At 37.5% G+C, this 15,675-nt stretch overlaps 1 protein-coding gene across 1 annotated transcript in view; it reads left to right on the forward strand.

The window, feature by feature from the left end:
- CENPI (centromere protein I) overlaps positions 1–15,429 on the forward strand; it is a 25,240-nt gene extending 9,811 nt beyond the window's left edge. Inside the window, exons 4-8 of the mRNA XM_006776922.2 lie at positions 558–676; positions 1,067–1,174; positions 14,366–14,414; positions 14,691–14,737; positions 15,175–15,429. Of these exons, the coding sequence (XP_006776985.2) occupies positions 558–676; positions 1,067–1,174; positions 14,366–14,414; positions 14,691–14,737; positions 15,175–15,213 (362 nt within the window). The 3' untranslated portion in view covers positions 15,214–15,429. The remainder of the gene's footprint in view (positions 1–557; positions 677–1,066; positions 1,175–14,365; positions 14,415–14,690; positions 14,738–15,174) is intronic.
- Positions 15,430–15,675: the final 246 nt, after the last annotated feature.

Below are 15,675 nucleotides of genomic sequence, written 5' to 3' on the forward strand. Positions count from 1 at the left end.
GGATTTTTTGTTGTTGGAAATGAATGAATGGATTTGCATTTGTTGACTATTCACTCTTGTAGTTTGAAATGAGGTGGACTGGAAGGTACAGGCAAAGAGAATAATTATTATTCTTTAAATATATTTTATTGATTTTTTTTACAGAGAGGTAGGGAGAGGGATAGAGAGTTAGGAACATCGATGAGAGAGCAACATCGATCAGCTGCCTCCTGCACACTCCCCACTGGGATCTGCCCGCAACCAAGATACATGCCCTTGACCGGAATCGAACCCAGGACCCTTGAGTCCTCAGGCCGATGCTCTATCCACTGAGCCAAACCCGTTAGGGCAACTAATTCCCTTTTAATGTGCACGAATTTCGTGCACCGGGCTATATATTAGAAGGTAAAGGTACATTTTTTTTGAACTGTATTTTGTAATGATAATAAGAGATGTCAAATTTTATTCATGTTTTTTATTGCGTTCATTATAAAGTGAGATTTTTAGGACCAAGAGTGAGTAAGTAAAGTATCAAGATACTAAAATGAAGTTTAATTTAGAGTTTGTCTGCTTTCCAGGGAGTGCTGTAAACTCTCGGATGTTGAGATGCATGATTCCAGCAACTCTAATATCAGAGGATTCTGTGGTTAAGGCGGTCTCCTGGCTTTGTGTTGGCAAGTGTTGTGGTAGCACCAAGGTAATCTTTTTAATCACTTTGAAAAGAAGTCCTTCAGAACCACTTAAGGCAGTGGTTCTCAACCTTGGCTGCACATTAGAATCACCTGGGAATCTTTTTAAAATCCTGATTTCTGGGCCTCATCCTCCGGCAATTCTGTTTCTTTGTTATGGAAGGGTTGGCAAGGACGAGCCACTTATGGAGTAATGGTACTGGCCTTTTGTGCAAAGCCTATGGTTTTGGAACAACATAGCTTGATGCAAGGACGCTGTTCAAACAGAAATTTTTACTGAGGGATAAAATCTACCAACTGGCTTTGTGCTAGAGGCTTCTAAAACAGCCCTGAGGGGGGAATTAAGTTCTTCTGTGCCACTTATATTTCTCTAAAGATAAGCATTTGTCTCTCAATAGGTACTTTTTTATCGTTGGCTGGTTGCAATGTTTGACTTCATTGATCACAAGGAGAAAATTAACTTGCTCTATGGCTTCTTTTTTGCTTCATTGCAAGATGATGCACTGGTAAGTAAAAATTGAAGAGCATCATGCATCAATCAGATGGCATGTGCTTGTATATTGACGTACCACATGTGCTTCAAAGTGCCACACAATGTGTTTTTCCTTATTTGAAAAGATAGCAAAAATAGAAAAGTATAAAGAATAACATTACACCCTTGCACCTGTCTCAGATTAACAAATATAATTTTTTTACTGTATTTGCTTTATATCTTCTTTTAAGGAAATACAACATTACAAATATAATTAACTCCGCATTGGAGTCTCTTTGCTGACCGAGAGCAGTGATTCCTATCTTTTCCCTTTTAAAACACTTACATGGTGTCTTTTGGGTCATTTATTCTACATTTTCTTGATTAACACTGCAAAATCTTCATCAGAATTAATGAGGAGAGGGTTGCTTTTCATGAGATGCCAGTAGACTGATTTTGTTTGAATAGCATAATTACTCCCATTGAAAACATGAATAATTCTAAGAAAACAATCTACTGTCCACCTGGAAGACTTCAAAGACCATGTGAACCATTCATCTAACCAAATTCCTCTAATTTTTAAAAATTGACATTTCTACTGTGTTCATTGCATTGAACTAGGCAGTGCAGAAGATTCAAAGTTTAGCAGATGGTTTCTGTATTCCAGGGATTTATAATCCATTTGGGGGATTAAGGAAAGCACATAAAGTTAAATAACTCAAGAACTAAATTATCAAAGACAGTATATAATAGTGTGAGGAGAATAATTGATGCGATATTTCCTGGAAGGCAGAGAAAACTAAACCAAAGTGATTAGACAAAGCATTATAAAGGGTTTGGGTATTGAGCTGTGCCTTGAAGATTGAATAGGATTTGAGATTTGATAAAAAGAAATGATGTTTGACAGGACTATTCCAAGCAAAGTTGTGAGATGTGTAGATTGTGTCTAAGTAAGATAGGAGACCTTAAGTAGACGGACTGATTTACAGTTGGTGTGAGGCGGTGGTGGGTTGTAAGGCTTGAAAAGTTGAGTGAGGAGAGATTGTAGAGATTTCTGAATGTGATGCTAAGGAATTGAACTTTATCCTCTGTTCAGTGGGGAAATCATTGAAAAAGTTTGGGCAGGACATGTTGAAAGGAACATTGTAGGAAGCTGTATCTAGTTATGCCAAACAGTATGAATTAGGAGGGAGGTTAGAGTTAGGAAAACTATTTAGGGGACTAATGTGGTAATCCAGGTACAATATGACGAAGTTGTAGACTGGCAATTCTTAAATGTTTTGTGGTCTCTTTGAGGCTCCCTGAGACCTTTCAGACCTCCTGAAAATTATTTTCATAGCAATATCAAGATGTTATGTGTTATTTTCACTGTGTTTGCATTTGCACTGATGGTGCTAAAGCAATGGTGGTTAAAACTGCTGGTGCCTTAGCCCGAATCAGGACAGTGGAGCCAAGCTCTACTAGTGGTCATTGTATTCTTCACTGCAGAAAAAAACAAGAATGCTAGTTTCACTTAAGCATGTCCCAAATGAAGTAGTAAAAATCAACTCATTAGTTTTATTAAATTTCAACCTTTAAAATATGTCTTCAATATTCTGTGTGATGAAATGGAAAGCACAAATAAACCTCTTCTGCATACTAAAGTACAATAGGTGTTTTGAGGAGAAGCACTTGTATGATTGAGTTATGAGCTAAACTATTAGCCTTTTTTCATGAAATACCATTTTAAATTGAAAGAATGACTGACATATAAACTGGTTATTTAGACATGGGCATTTGGACAGATGGTGAGACTGTCATTTCAAAGAAAACAAATGGCAATATTTGTTGCCAATGGCAAAATTTGAGCTTTCAAGTAAAAATTCTAAGTTTACAAAATTTGTATCTGCAATTGTAAACTTTACAACTTACATAAAGACTTAGAGAGCCCTAGCTGGTTTGGTTCAGTGAATAGAGCATCAGCCTGCGGACTGAAGGGTCACAGGTTCGATTCCAGTTAAGAGCACATGCCCATGTTGTGGGCTCAACCCCCAGTAGGGGGCGTACAAGAGGCAGGTAATCAATGATTCTCTGTCATCATTGATGTTTCTGTCTCCCTTCCTCTGAAATCAATAAAAATGTATTTTAAAAAAGACTTAAAGACTTTTCAGATGAGATTGGTAGTTGCAGTATTAATGAATGTGATTTTTATTTGTTAAGCATTTTTGTTGTTGTTAATCCTCACCTAAGGGTATTTTTTTTTCATTGATTTTTGTTTTTTTAGAGAGAGTGGAAGAGAGGGAGGGGGAGGAGAGAGAGAAACATTGATGTGAGAGAGACAGACCGATTGGTTGCCTCTTGTGCCACCCGGCTGGGGATCGGACCTGCGACCCTTCAGTGTGTTAGTCAATGCTTTAACCACTTAGCAACACCAGCCAGGACATGAATATGATTTTTATTTTTTTTAACTTTAAATTTGTTTTTATTGTTGATAGTATTACAGATATCTCCCATTTCTCCCCTCCTTCCCCCCTTCCTTCAGCCGTCACACCCCGCCCCAGGTCTTCACTACCCTGTTGCCCATGTCGATGGGCTATGCATATAAGTAAATAAATTCTCTTCTCATCCCCCCAACCCCACATTGAGGTATGTCAGTTAGATATTGTGTAATTAAATGTATCAATATTTGGAACTCAGTGAACCAATATATTCTAGATGATATAAAATCATGCATGTATAAAAATTCATTCAAAATGCAAGATATATCAATGAATTTTAATGGAACAGAGTAAATGTTCATTGATAAGGTTTCAGAATCCACATAGCCACTAACCTTTAAGAAACTACTTCTTAATCAAGTTTTTGTATAGTACCAAAGACTAATATTCACAATTTTCTGAAAAGGCTATTAAAATACTCTTTTCTTTTCTAACTACATATCTGTGTGAGGCTAGGTTTTCTTCATGTACTTCAATCAGAACAACATGGCTTTTTTAACTTTAATAATTTTTTATTTTTCAATTACAGATGACATACAATATTTTATATGTTACTAAGTGATCACACCAATAAATCTAGTACCATCTGACACCATACATAGTTATTACAATATTATTGACTATATTCCCTATGCTGTACTTCACATCTTCATGACTGTTTTGTAACTACCAATTTGTACTTCTAAATCCCTTCACCTTGTTCACCCATCTTCCTGACCCCCTCTTACCTGGCAATAGTTAAAATAGAACAGCATATCTTAACATGTTCAAGGAAGAAGCAGAGAATCTAACTGTATTCTACTAAGGCAGAAACAGTGAAGGAATTTGTAGAAATGTAAGTCTGTGCCACTCTAGTCAATTTTTTGTTGGGAAAATATAGTTATTTTTCAAAAATGTCATTTATGTTAGCATGTACTGGGTTTATTATTTTTCATGAATAATAAACGTTTTAAAGTTTCTAATATAATGAATATTGATAGATATCCATATAAATGAAAGCTTTTGGGGAAGGGGGTCTCTAATTTTTTAAGAATGTAAATATGAGACCAAAAAGTTTGAGACTCACTGTCCTAGACCAAAGTGGTGGCAGTGAGAATAAAAAATTGAAAAGATGTATTTTAGGGGAAATTATAAAGGAAGAAGTGACATGAGCTGGTACTTAAATTGGATTAAGGGAAGGGTCAAGAAATAAAGATCTGTGTTTTTAAGTCAGCATGACTCAATGATGGTAGCTTTGATACTAAAAGGAAATTTGTGAGAAGGAGATAGTTTGGAAGGAATATATTAAATATAAACTATGCCAGGTATTTAACTAGTATTGCAAATACAAATATAAATAAGACATAATAGTTAACTCATGTGAGGATTATATGCCAGGCACTAGGTGATTTATATGTAGATACAGTATTTCATGAACTCCAAGATACCTTCAGTTGTAAGATGCATCATTATCTTATGGACCACTATGAAAGAATTCTACCATTAATACTGTCACATAACATTGATGACAGGATTAGTCCTATTTTCAGAGATGTTAAAATGTAAAAGAAAGAAATGTTAGAAGACTATGTAAAGTATTTCTCTTGGTTCTGAGAATCTGAAACTTCTTTTTTTCCCTTACTTCAATATTCTTATTTTACTGGATTTTGAGACAGAGAGAAAGACATCAATTTGTTGTTCCACTTACTTATGCACTCATTGGTTGATTCTTGTATGTGCCCTTGGCATATTGGGACAATGCTCTAACCAACTAAGTAATCTACCTGGCCAGGGCCTTACTTCAATATTCTTTTTGGTTTTAAATATATTTTTATTAATTTCAGAGAGGAAAGGAGAGGGAGAGAGAGAGATAGAAATGTCAATGATAAGAGAGATCAGCTGCCTCCTGCATACTCTCCAGTAGAGGTGGAGTCTGCTACCCAGGCATGTGCCCTCACCAGGAATTGAACTGTGACCTCCTGGTTCATAGGTCGATGCTCAACCACTGAGCCACACAGGCCGGACTTACTTCAATATTCTTGGGGGCAAAACATTTATTGAGTACCTACTATTTTTGTACTTTGTCCAATACGATAGCCACTGACATAATATGACTAGTGAGCACTGGAAATGTGGCTAGGCCAAACTGAAATGTGCTGTAAGTGTTCAATACATACCATTTTTATTCCCACTTTAGAGATGAGGAATCTGAGGCACAGAAAAGTCAAATAATTACGTAGGGTCACATGACTAGAGCAAGGATTTATGGAAAATTATATCATTTCCGTTTTAGAGATGAGACAACTGAGTCCTGGAAAGTTAGGTAGCTTTGCTAAGGAAAGCCACTAGTATGAGGCTGAGCCTAGAAGGTCTTTACATTTAGTAAGGGAAAAGATAAGTACAGTATGATGAATCCTGTGATAGTACCCATAGGGTTCTATGGGGGTTTGAGGAGAGGTATCAGAATAAGACTAGGGATCAGGGTTAGAGTTACAGAAATTGGTTTTCAACAGGGACAGAGATACCTCTCCTGACAATAAGCAAAAAGGATAGGTGTTGGTGCTAACAAATTTGTGGGTTAGTAAGTGACACGAAGGAATTCCTGACTGGTGACCTTGGTGATTTTTCAGTCAAGTACGAGGCAAGGTCTTCTGTTGAGAGTGAAGAGGGGGAAATAGAATATAGTATTTAAGGAGAGAGTGTAAATTTTGAAATAGCTCCTGATGGAAATGGGCATAGTAGATGATTAGAGATGCAGAAATTTTGAAGGACCAGATGAGGTTACAGAGTACAAATTTGTAATGTTACTAATATGCAAGGGTAGATAATTTGTCCAGGGTCAGACAAGGAGGCAAGAGAGTGATTGAGCTGATGGACTAGGGGGTCTAGAGAAAAAAGGGGAAGACGGTAAAGACAGAAGACTGCAGATAGGGAGCCCACACAGCTAAGGTTCATGATACCTTGGTGACATTCAAGACGTGTATTGGGATTAAAAGCTGGAATCATAGGAAGTATCATTGGAGTTGAAGATTTCAGCCTGGCCTGTGTGGTTCAGTGGTTGAGTGTTGACCTATGATCCAGGAGGTCACGGTTCAATTTCTGGTCAGGGCACATGCCCAGGTTTCGGGCTCAATCCCCAGTGTGGGGCGTGCAAGAGGCAGCTGATCGGTGATTCTCTGTCATCATTGATGTTTCTCTCTCCCTCTCCCTTCCTCTCTGAAATCAATAAAAATATATTTTAAAAAAAGATTTCAGGAGGAGGTGGTTAAGTATGTTGACCAGACTCAGAGTTATCATGGGATGAGTTGCTGAAGTAGAGTGAAGGAATGGAGTTTTTTGAATTGGAATTTGTTGTCATTACCCATCTGTCAATTATTGAATAAGGATATGGTAAACATCTCCCAATATGAAGGCAAAATTGTCAGTTTTTCCTTAAAGTTCTGCCAATTTTTGCTATATATATTTTTAGTCTATTAGGTGTATGCACAATTATAGTTTTCATATTGTCCTGTTGAATCTAACCTTTTTTCATGAAGTAACCCTTTGTTAGAAATGCTTTTTGTTTTAGTTTATTTTGTCTGATATTGACACTGCTATTCTGACTTTATTTTGGCTAGTAGTTGCTTGGTTTATTTCTATCTTTTGGTTTTTTAAAAAAATCCTTTTTTTCCCCACATGCCTTAGATGCCTCTTTTAATATCTTTATGTTTTTTTTATTGATTTCAGAGAGAGGAAGGGAGAGGGAGAGAGAGAGAGAGAAATATCAATGATGAGAGAATATCATTGATTGGCTGCCTCATGCATGCTTTCCACTGGGGATCGAGCCCACAAGCCAGGCATGTGCCCTGACCAGGAATCGAACCTCGATATCCTGGTTCATAGGTTGACACTCAACCTCTGAGCCACACTGGCCAGGCTTTAGCTGCCTCTTTTAAATAGCATATAACTAACTAGGATTTATTTTTAAATCCTTTTTGATGATTTTTTACTTTTACCTAGATAATTAGTTTATTTACCTTTGTAGTAATTATTGATATAATAGAAATAAGGTCAAGTATCTTATTTTGAACTTTCAAAATTACCTATGATTTCCTGATTATTTCCCTCTGAATCTCTTATTTTGGATTGATTATGGTGTTCCTATTCATGTTTGGACATTAATACATTCTGTGTGTGTTCTCTAGGTGTTACTGTACCTTTATTAACATGCATATATAAATGTAAAATGTAAAACAGTCTCAATCTTTTACTATTTTTTCTTTTTTGGAATATATAGCTATATTCCCTAAAATACATCAGTTTGCATATAATAGATTTACTATTTTTAAATATGTTTTGATTTTAGAGATTGAGGAAGGGAGAGGAATAGAGAGAAACAGCAATGAAAGAAACATCATCAATTGGCTGCCTCCTGCATGCCCCCTTCTGGGAATTGAGCCTGCAACTCGGGCATGTGTCTGACCTGGAATCAAACCGTGACCTCTGCCCTAACCAGTTTGGCTCAGTGGATAGAGCGTCGCGCTGCGGACTGAAGGGTCCCAGGTTCGATTCCGGTCAAGGGCATGTACCTTGGTTGTGGGCACATCCCCAGTGGGGATTGTGCAGGAGGCAGCTGATCGGTGTTTCTCTCTCATTGATGTTTCTAACTCTATCCCTCTCCCTTCCTCTCTGTAAAAAATCAATAAAATATATTTAAAGAAAACCCAAAAAAACCGTGACCTCTTAGTTCCTAGGTTGACTCAACCACTGAGCCACATTGGCCAGGTGGGTTTATTTTTTTAATGAATTAAACATTTTAAATGTTTCTAAATTTTAATTTTTAATGTTTTTCCTTTTTTAAAAAATATTTTTATTGATTTCAGAGAGGAAGGGAGAGGGAAATAGAGAAACATCAATGATGAGAGAGAATCATTGATTGACTGCCTTCTGCACATCCCCTACTGGGGATCAAGCCTGCAACCCAGGCATGTGCCATTGGCTGGAATCAAATATGGGACACTTCACTCCACAGGCTGACGCTCTATCCACTGAGCCAAACCAGGTAGGGCGTGTTTTTTATTTTTACTTAAAGTCTAAAGCAGGGGTCCTCAAACTTTTTAAAGGGCCGTAGTTTGAGGACCCCTGGTCTGAAGGTAACCATTATCTTTACCTTCATCTTGAGTGCTACCAGGACCTTAGAATGCTTTAACGCTGATTATACTCCTCTCAGATTATATGTTATTGTCTGGTTTTAGTTCTAGTTCATTTTTTTCCATCCTCTTCCATATACACAAAAGTAGACATTATTTTTATCTTCATAGTTGATATTTGTGTAGATTTGTCTACACATTTACCAATATCTTTGCATCACAGACCTTTTAAATAGCATATATGATTCTAGATCATTTTCCTTTTTCTAAAAAGTATATCATTTAGACTATTCTTTCAATGAGAATATTTTGATGCTAAACTTTCTGTCTTTGTTAGAAAATGTCTTTTACTATGCCCTTGTTCTTGAAAATTGGTTTTGGTGTGTGTAGAACTCTAGCATTAAACTCTTTCAGAACATTGACAGTAGTATTCCATGGACTCCTTTCCATCGTTTTTGAATCAGTCTAATTGTAATCTGTGTTCCTTTTCTCTCATGACACTTAAAAAAATCTTTATTGAGGTATAATTCACATACAATACAATCCATCCTCTTAAAGTAAGGATGCTTTTTAATACGTTCACAGATACGTGCAACCATGAGTATAGAAAATTTTAAAACATTTTCATTACCCCGGAAAAACCTATTACCTTTAGCTATCACCCCCCACCTCCCTATTTAGGGGTTCCTAACAACTCCTAATCTATTTTTTGTCTTTAGTGATTTACCTATTCCGGAAATTTCATAGAAATGGAATCATTTATAATCTTTTATGACTAATTTATTTTACTTTGCATAATGTTTTCAAGGTTTATCCATGTTGTAGCATGTATCAACACTTCATTTTTTAACCTGTTATATTTTACTAGATGCCCAGTATGTGAAATTTGTGCACTGGGCTGGGGGAAGCCCTCCGCCTGGCCTGTGCCCTCTCACATTCTGGGAGCCCCACAATCAATTGCCCCCAAAGAGGTAGGCCCCACCCAACTGGCCAGGGCTCATGGGTTGGTGGCCTGGGCCTCCCTCTTTGGGGCGATCATGGAGTCCCCTGATTGATTGCCCTGCTTGCCAACAGCGTGGGCCTCCCTCTGCAGGGCTATCTGGCTATTGATGGCACCCCAGCAGAGGGAGGCCCTGCCCACCCACCGCAGCCCACTGGTCGGTGGCCTGGGCCTCCCTCTGCAGGGCTATCTGGCTATTGATGGCACCCCAGCAGAGGGAGGCCCTGCCCACCCACCGCAGCCCACTGGTCGGTGGCCTGGGCCTCGCTCTTTGGGATGATGGTGGAGGCCCCCCCCAATTGATCGATTGCCCCACCCACTGGTGGCCTGGGCCTCCCTCTGCAGGCTGATCATGGGGCAATGGCCGGGCCCCCAACCAATTGCATCACACCCTCCTTGGTTGGCCTGGCACCAGTGGGTATCATAGCGTGGTCATCCGGAAGGTTGTCCGGGTGGTCATTCTCCTGTTCGGTTGTTTGGTCAATTTGCATATTATACTTTTATTATTATAGACTAAAGGCCTGGTGTGTGAAATTCATGCACTCGGTGGAGAGGCATCCCTCAGCCTGGCTTGTGCCCTCTTGCAGTCTGGGAGCCCTCGGGGGATGTCCAACAGATGGCTTAGGCCCGCTCCCCACAGGGAACAGGCCTAAGCTGTCAGTCAGACATCCTTAGCGCTGCTGCAGAGGCAGGAGAGGCTCCTGGCCGTGAGCTTGGCTTCTGGCTGAGTGGTGCTTCCCCTGTGGGAGCGCATTGACCACCAGGGGGCAGCTCCTGCATTGAACATCTGCTCCTGGTGGTCAGTGCGTGTCATAGTGACTGGTTATTTCACCATTCGGTTGATTTGCATAATTGCCTTTTATTATATAGGATAAGAACAGTTTTTAAAAAATATATATTTTTATTGATTTCAGAGAGGAAGGGAGAGAGGGAGAGAGAAACTTCAATGATGAGAAAGAATCATTGATCAGCTGCCTCCTGCATGCCCCCCACCGGAGATCAAGCCCACAACCCAGGCATGTGCCTGGACTAGGAATTGAACCATGACCTCCTGGTTCATATAGGTCAACGCTCAACCACTGAGCCATACCAGCTGGGCCTATGATAGTTTTGAGTATTCTTAAATATATAATTCTTTAGTTTCAGTTACATTCACAATGTTGTATAATATCACTACTATTTCCAGAGCTATTTCATTACCCTAAGCCAGTGATGGCAAACCTTTTGAGCTCAGCGTGTCAGCATTTTGAAACACCCTAACTTAACTCTGGTGCCGTGTCACATATAGAAATTTTTTGATATTTGCAACCATAGTAAAACAAACATTTATATTTTTGATATTTATATTATATATTTAAATGCCATTTAACAAAGAAAAATCAATCAAAAAAATGAGTTCACGTGTCACCTCTGACACGCGTGTCATAGGTTCGCCATCACTGCCCCAAGCAGTAACTTTCCATTTATCCTCCCTCCAGCCCCTGATAACCTCTAATTTACTTTCTTTCTCTGTGAATTTGCCTATTCTAGTTACCTCTTATAAATGAAACCATATAATATTTGTTCTTTCGTGTTTGGCTTCTTTCACTTACCATAATGTCTTCAAGGTTCATCCATGTTTTAGCGTTTGCCAGAACTTTATGGCTGAATAATGTTCCGTTGCATGTATCTGCCACATTTTGCTTATCCATTCATCTCTTGATAGATTCTTGAGTTGTTTCCACTTTTCAGCTAACATCAACAATGCTGCAATGAACATTGGTATACAAGTTTATGTTCAAGTCTCTGCTTTCAGTTGTTTTGGATACATACCTAGGAATGGAATTACTGTATCTCTTATGTTTAGAATTTTGATAAACCACCATACTGTTTTCCACAGTGGCTACACCATTCTACCTTCCCACCAGTAGTGTATGAGGGTTCCAATTTCATCACATCTTCACCAATACTTATTTATCTGACTTTTTGATAATATCCCTCCGAGTGGGTATACAGTGATATCTCATTGTGGTTTTTATTTGCATTTCTCTAATGATTAGTGATGTTGAGCATCTTTTCATGTACTTCTTGGCTATTTATATATCTTTGGAGAAATGTCTATTCAGATCCTTTGCCTATTTTTAAATTGAATTACTCATCTTTTTATTATTGGGTCATAAGTGTTCTTTCTATATTTTACATAGAAGTCCCTTATCAGATACCTGATTTGTCTGGGAGGTATAACTAAGCTAGAATCACTTTAAATTCTTTGCTTGAGGTTTTCTTGGTCATATCAATAGTGTAAATCCAAACTGCAGACCTACATAGGGCCCAGCTCATGGTTATAAATTCTTGGGAGAGGCTTGTCCTGTGGTATGTAAGAGTGGATGAATGATGATTAGTATGTTTGACTCTCCCTTACTTTTGACATCATGTTGGTTTTGTTCATAAACTGAACTAATTGCAATATGAATGAATTTTTACACATACTTTGTAAAAAATGGGAAATAATAAAGCATGTTTTCCCCTTTCTTATAATAATTCAATAGACTTGAGTTCTTCCAGGCAGGAACTGAGCCTTTTATAACCCAAGTATTCGGTAACACAACATGGCACATAGATTGTGAACTTCATAAGAACCGACCTTTTTGTCTGTTTTATTCACTGCTCAATAAATATTTGTTGCATGAGTGAATTAATGAATAGGAGGAACTACTCATAAATGTTTGTCAAATCAATTGTGATATACTTGAGTAGTTTTCATGATTCTGGCTAGAGAGTTTCTTGCTTAGCTGGAGGGAGGGAAGGTGGCCTACATTTTTCTTTTTCTTCTATATTTAAAAAAATATTGTCCTAGCCCTACCCGGTTTGGCTCAGTGGATAGAGCGTTGGCCCGTGGACTGAAGGGTCACGGGTTTGATTCTGGTAAAGGGCACATACCTCGTTTGCAGGCTTGATCTCTAGCCCTGGGGTACGTGCAGGAGGTAACTGATCTATGTGTCTCTTTCACATTGGTGTTTCTCTCTCTATGTTTCTCCCCCTCCCTTCCACTTTCTCTAAGAATCAATGGAAAAAATATCCTTGGGTGAGGATTAAAAAAAAAAAGAAACTTACAAAAAAGAAAAAAATATTTATTGGAATATAATTACATATAGAAAATTGCCTGTATCATAAGTGATTAGCTCAATAAATTTTTATAAACCAAATGCATTTGTGCAAATATCATCCTAATTAAGAAATCAGGAGCCTAACTTTTAAAAGCATTACTTCAGAAAAGTCATTTTCATGTAATTTGGTGGGAGCCTGACTCTGGAGTGACTCAGTTATGGTAGTTAGGTATTTGCCAGAAAGGCAGTTGTAAAGTCCTAGGTACTTCTAAGTTTTTTCCTTTCTAGATGGGATGAAGGGAGAATGTCAGATGTCAGGTTTCCTATGCTGTTTGTGCCTAGGGCAAGTGATTGTGTGACACTTGCTTCTGTTTCATACCCAATATGATAGTGTTACTAATGTATCATATTTTAGGGGTGTGAGATAATGAGGGGTTTTTATACTGGAAGTTATATTTTGTGTCGAATATGGCATATGTGGTCATAATATGTATTCTTCCCTTAAAAAAAGGATCCTATATCTAAATTCATTCTTCTTACAGGTATATCCAGAGTCTTTCTGAATCCATTGCTAAGAGGCAATATGTAATGCCATATTTTATTTATGTTTTTAAAAATTTCTTTATTGATTAATAAACATATGTGTCCTTATCACCACATTACCCCCCACTCCCCCCACTCATGCCCTCACTGCCCTGTTGTCTGTGTCCATTGGTTAGGCCTATGTGCTTGCATATAAGTCCTTTGGCTGATCTCTCCCCCTTCCCCCCACCTGCCCCTACCTTCCCTCTGAGGTATGACAGTCTGATTGATGCTTCTCTGTGTAATGCCATACTTTAGACTTTACACTTTAGAGTCATGACTACAAAAATACAAGTTTGTTTTTAAAAAGTTTGTTTTTGTTACCTTCCTCAGTCCCATTTAATAATTTATTTTTCAATTTCCTAATGGAGTGTGGCTCCGTTCCAATAAAGTTGATTTACAAAAACAGGTGCACTGGAGTTTGCTGACCCTTCATCTAGAATAAAACCTCAAAAAGTGGACACTCAAACGGAAATGGTATAAGGGAACCAGTCATTCAGTAATTTAAGTAATAAATTTATTGAGTGTGTGCTATTTGACAAACTTTGGACTAAATGGTAAATTAAATTATGGTATTATATCCACTCACTGGAATGTTAAGATCATTGAAAATGATCATTTTGAATACCAAATAACATGAGAATTCAGGATAAAATTTTTGTATCTTAATAAATATTGGCTTTTAGAAGGAATATATGAATTTTTGTTAGGTAGAAGGAGTTTTTCTATTTTTCAGACTGCCTGCAGTGTTTTTATATACCAAAAATAATTTTTTAAATGGCATCATGAGATACAACTTAAAACTGTTGTCTTTAATCACTACTGTGTAGTATGATAAAGAGAAGCTTTATTGTTCAGTGATGTCCTTTTTACTTAATTAGTATAAGATCTACGTTTGAGGAGACTGTATTGCTGTCCTGTTCAAGATGCATTGTCATTTCTCTCTTTTTAAAAGTTTTTTTCTTTTAACAGTGCCCTTATGTCTGCCATTTCTTATATTTACTTACCAAAAAAGAGAATGGTGAGTATTTTTATTACAGTTATATTACATTCACTCTGTGGAATTAGCATTTGTATTGGCCTTTATAAAGTTAACTGTTAGCATTAGTTCTATGACATGATTTTGTGGGAATTGCTTTTTAGTACTTTTATCTAAGAGCATCTGCTTAATGGCTTAACTGAACAGGGTGTTTATATTCTTGATGTGTTGTAAGAAGAAGCTATATATATGAGCCACATGGGTCCTGTTTATTCTGAACCACATACATAATATTTCTTTTTTTTAAACCTTTACTAGTCAAACCATTTCGTGTGCGAAAACTGCTTGATCTTCAGGCAAAAATGGTGAGTACCAAAAAGACCCAAAACTAGCCAGTGTATTCTGTGATAGGTATTGGGCTAGGCTTTGGGGATATAAAATGGAATGAGTTATTACCTTCAAGGAGCTTTTTGCCTGGGCAACTCAGTCAACAAATAAAACTGGGGTCAAGGAGGAGTGGTGATACTTGAGAGAAATTTTAATGGATAAATAGTATTTAAGTAGGCCAAGAAGGAAGAGCAGGACACTCCTGACAAAAGGTACAGCATGAGCAAAGATGTAAAATAGCAGAAACTGTTTAGAGAACTGGGTTGGTATGGCTGGAAAATAAGTGTCAGGGAGTAGTAAGAAACAGCTACTTTATTAGTTTACTTTTTGTATGGATGTGATCTAGGAAAAAGCATTCTTTTCTGGATACTTAAACTTCAGTATATTCTCTGACCATTATCTTTTGTCCTTACAGCTCTCTTGCATTGTTATTTTCACTATACCTTCTAGGTAACAGAAATCTGTAAAGTTTTGGGTATAACACAATAGGAAGTTGTAGTGCCTATGCCTAACTGCTACAACCTGCATGACCTACCTGAAGGCATTCAAATTTAATGAAAAACACAAACACATGTGCACATTCATGCTTCTCTAGTGTGAGGTTTCCTATTAGTACAATTCACTGATTGTTCTTGTTTTATAGTTTCCAGTTTTGCTTCTATGGGTAAAATATCTTCTCTTAGCTCTGCGAGGATATTAATGACAATGTTTTTTGTCCAAATCACATTTCACTTCACATTAAAAGAAATTGTGAAGATGTACTTTTTCCATGTTAACAGCAAAACATTTCAACAGAATAACAAGATTCTTAGCATAAGATCTTGGTGATTTGAATTAATTGAAATAGTGTATGGTCAAGTGTATGATTTAGTACATGATTGTCTAAATTTTTTTTTAATATTTTTTTATTGATTTT

The sequence above is a fragment of the Myotis davidii genome, unplaced genomic scaffold (assembly GCF_000327345.1).
Source record: "Myotis davidii unplaced genomic scaffold, ASM32734v1 scaffold2209, whole genome shotgun sequence".
Lineage (NCBI taxonomy): Eukaryota > Metazoa > Chordata > Mammalia > Chiroptera > Vespertilionidae > Myotis > Myotis davidii.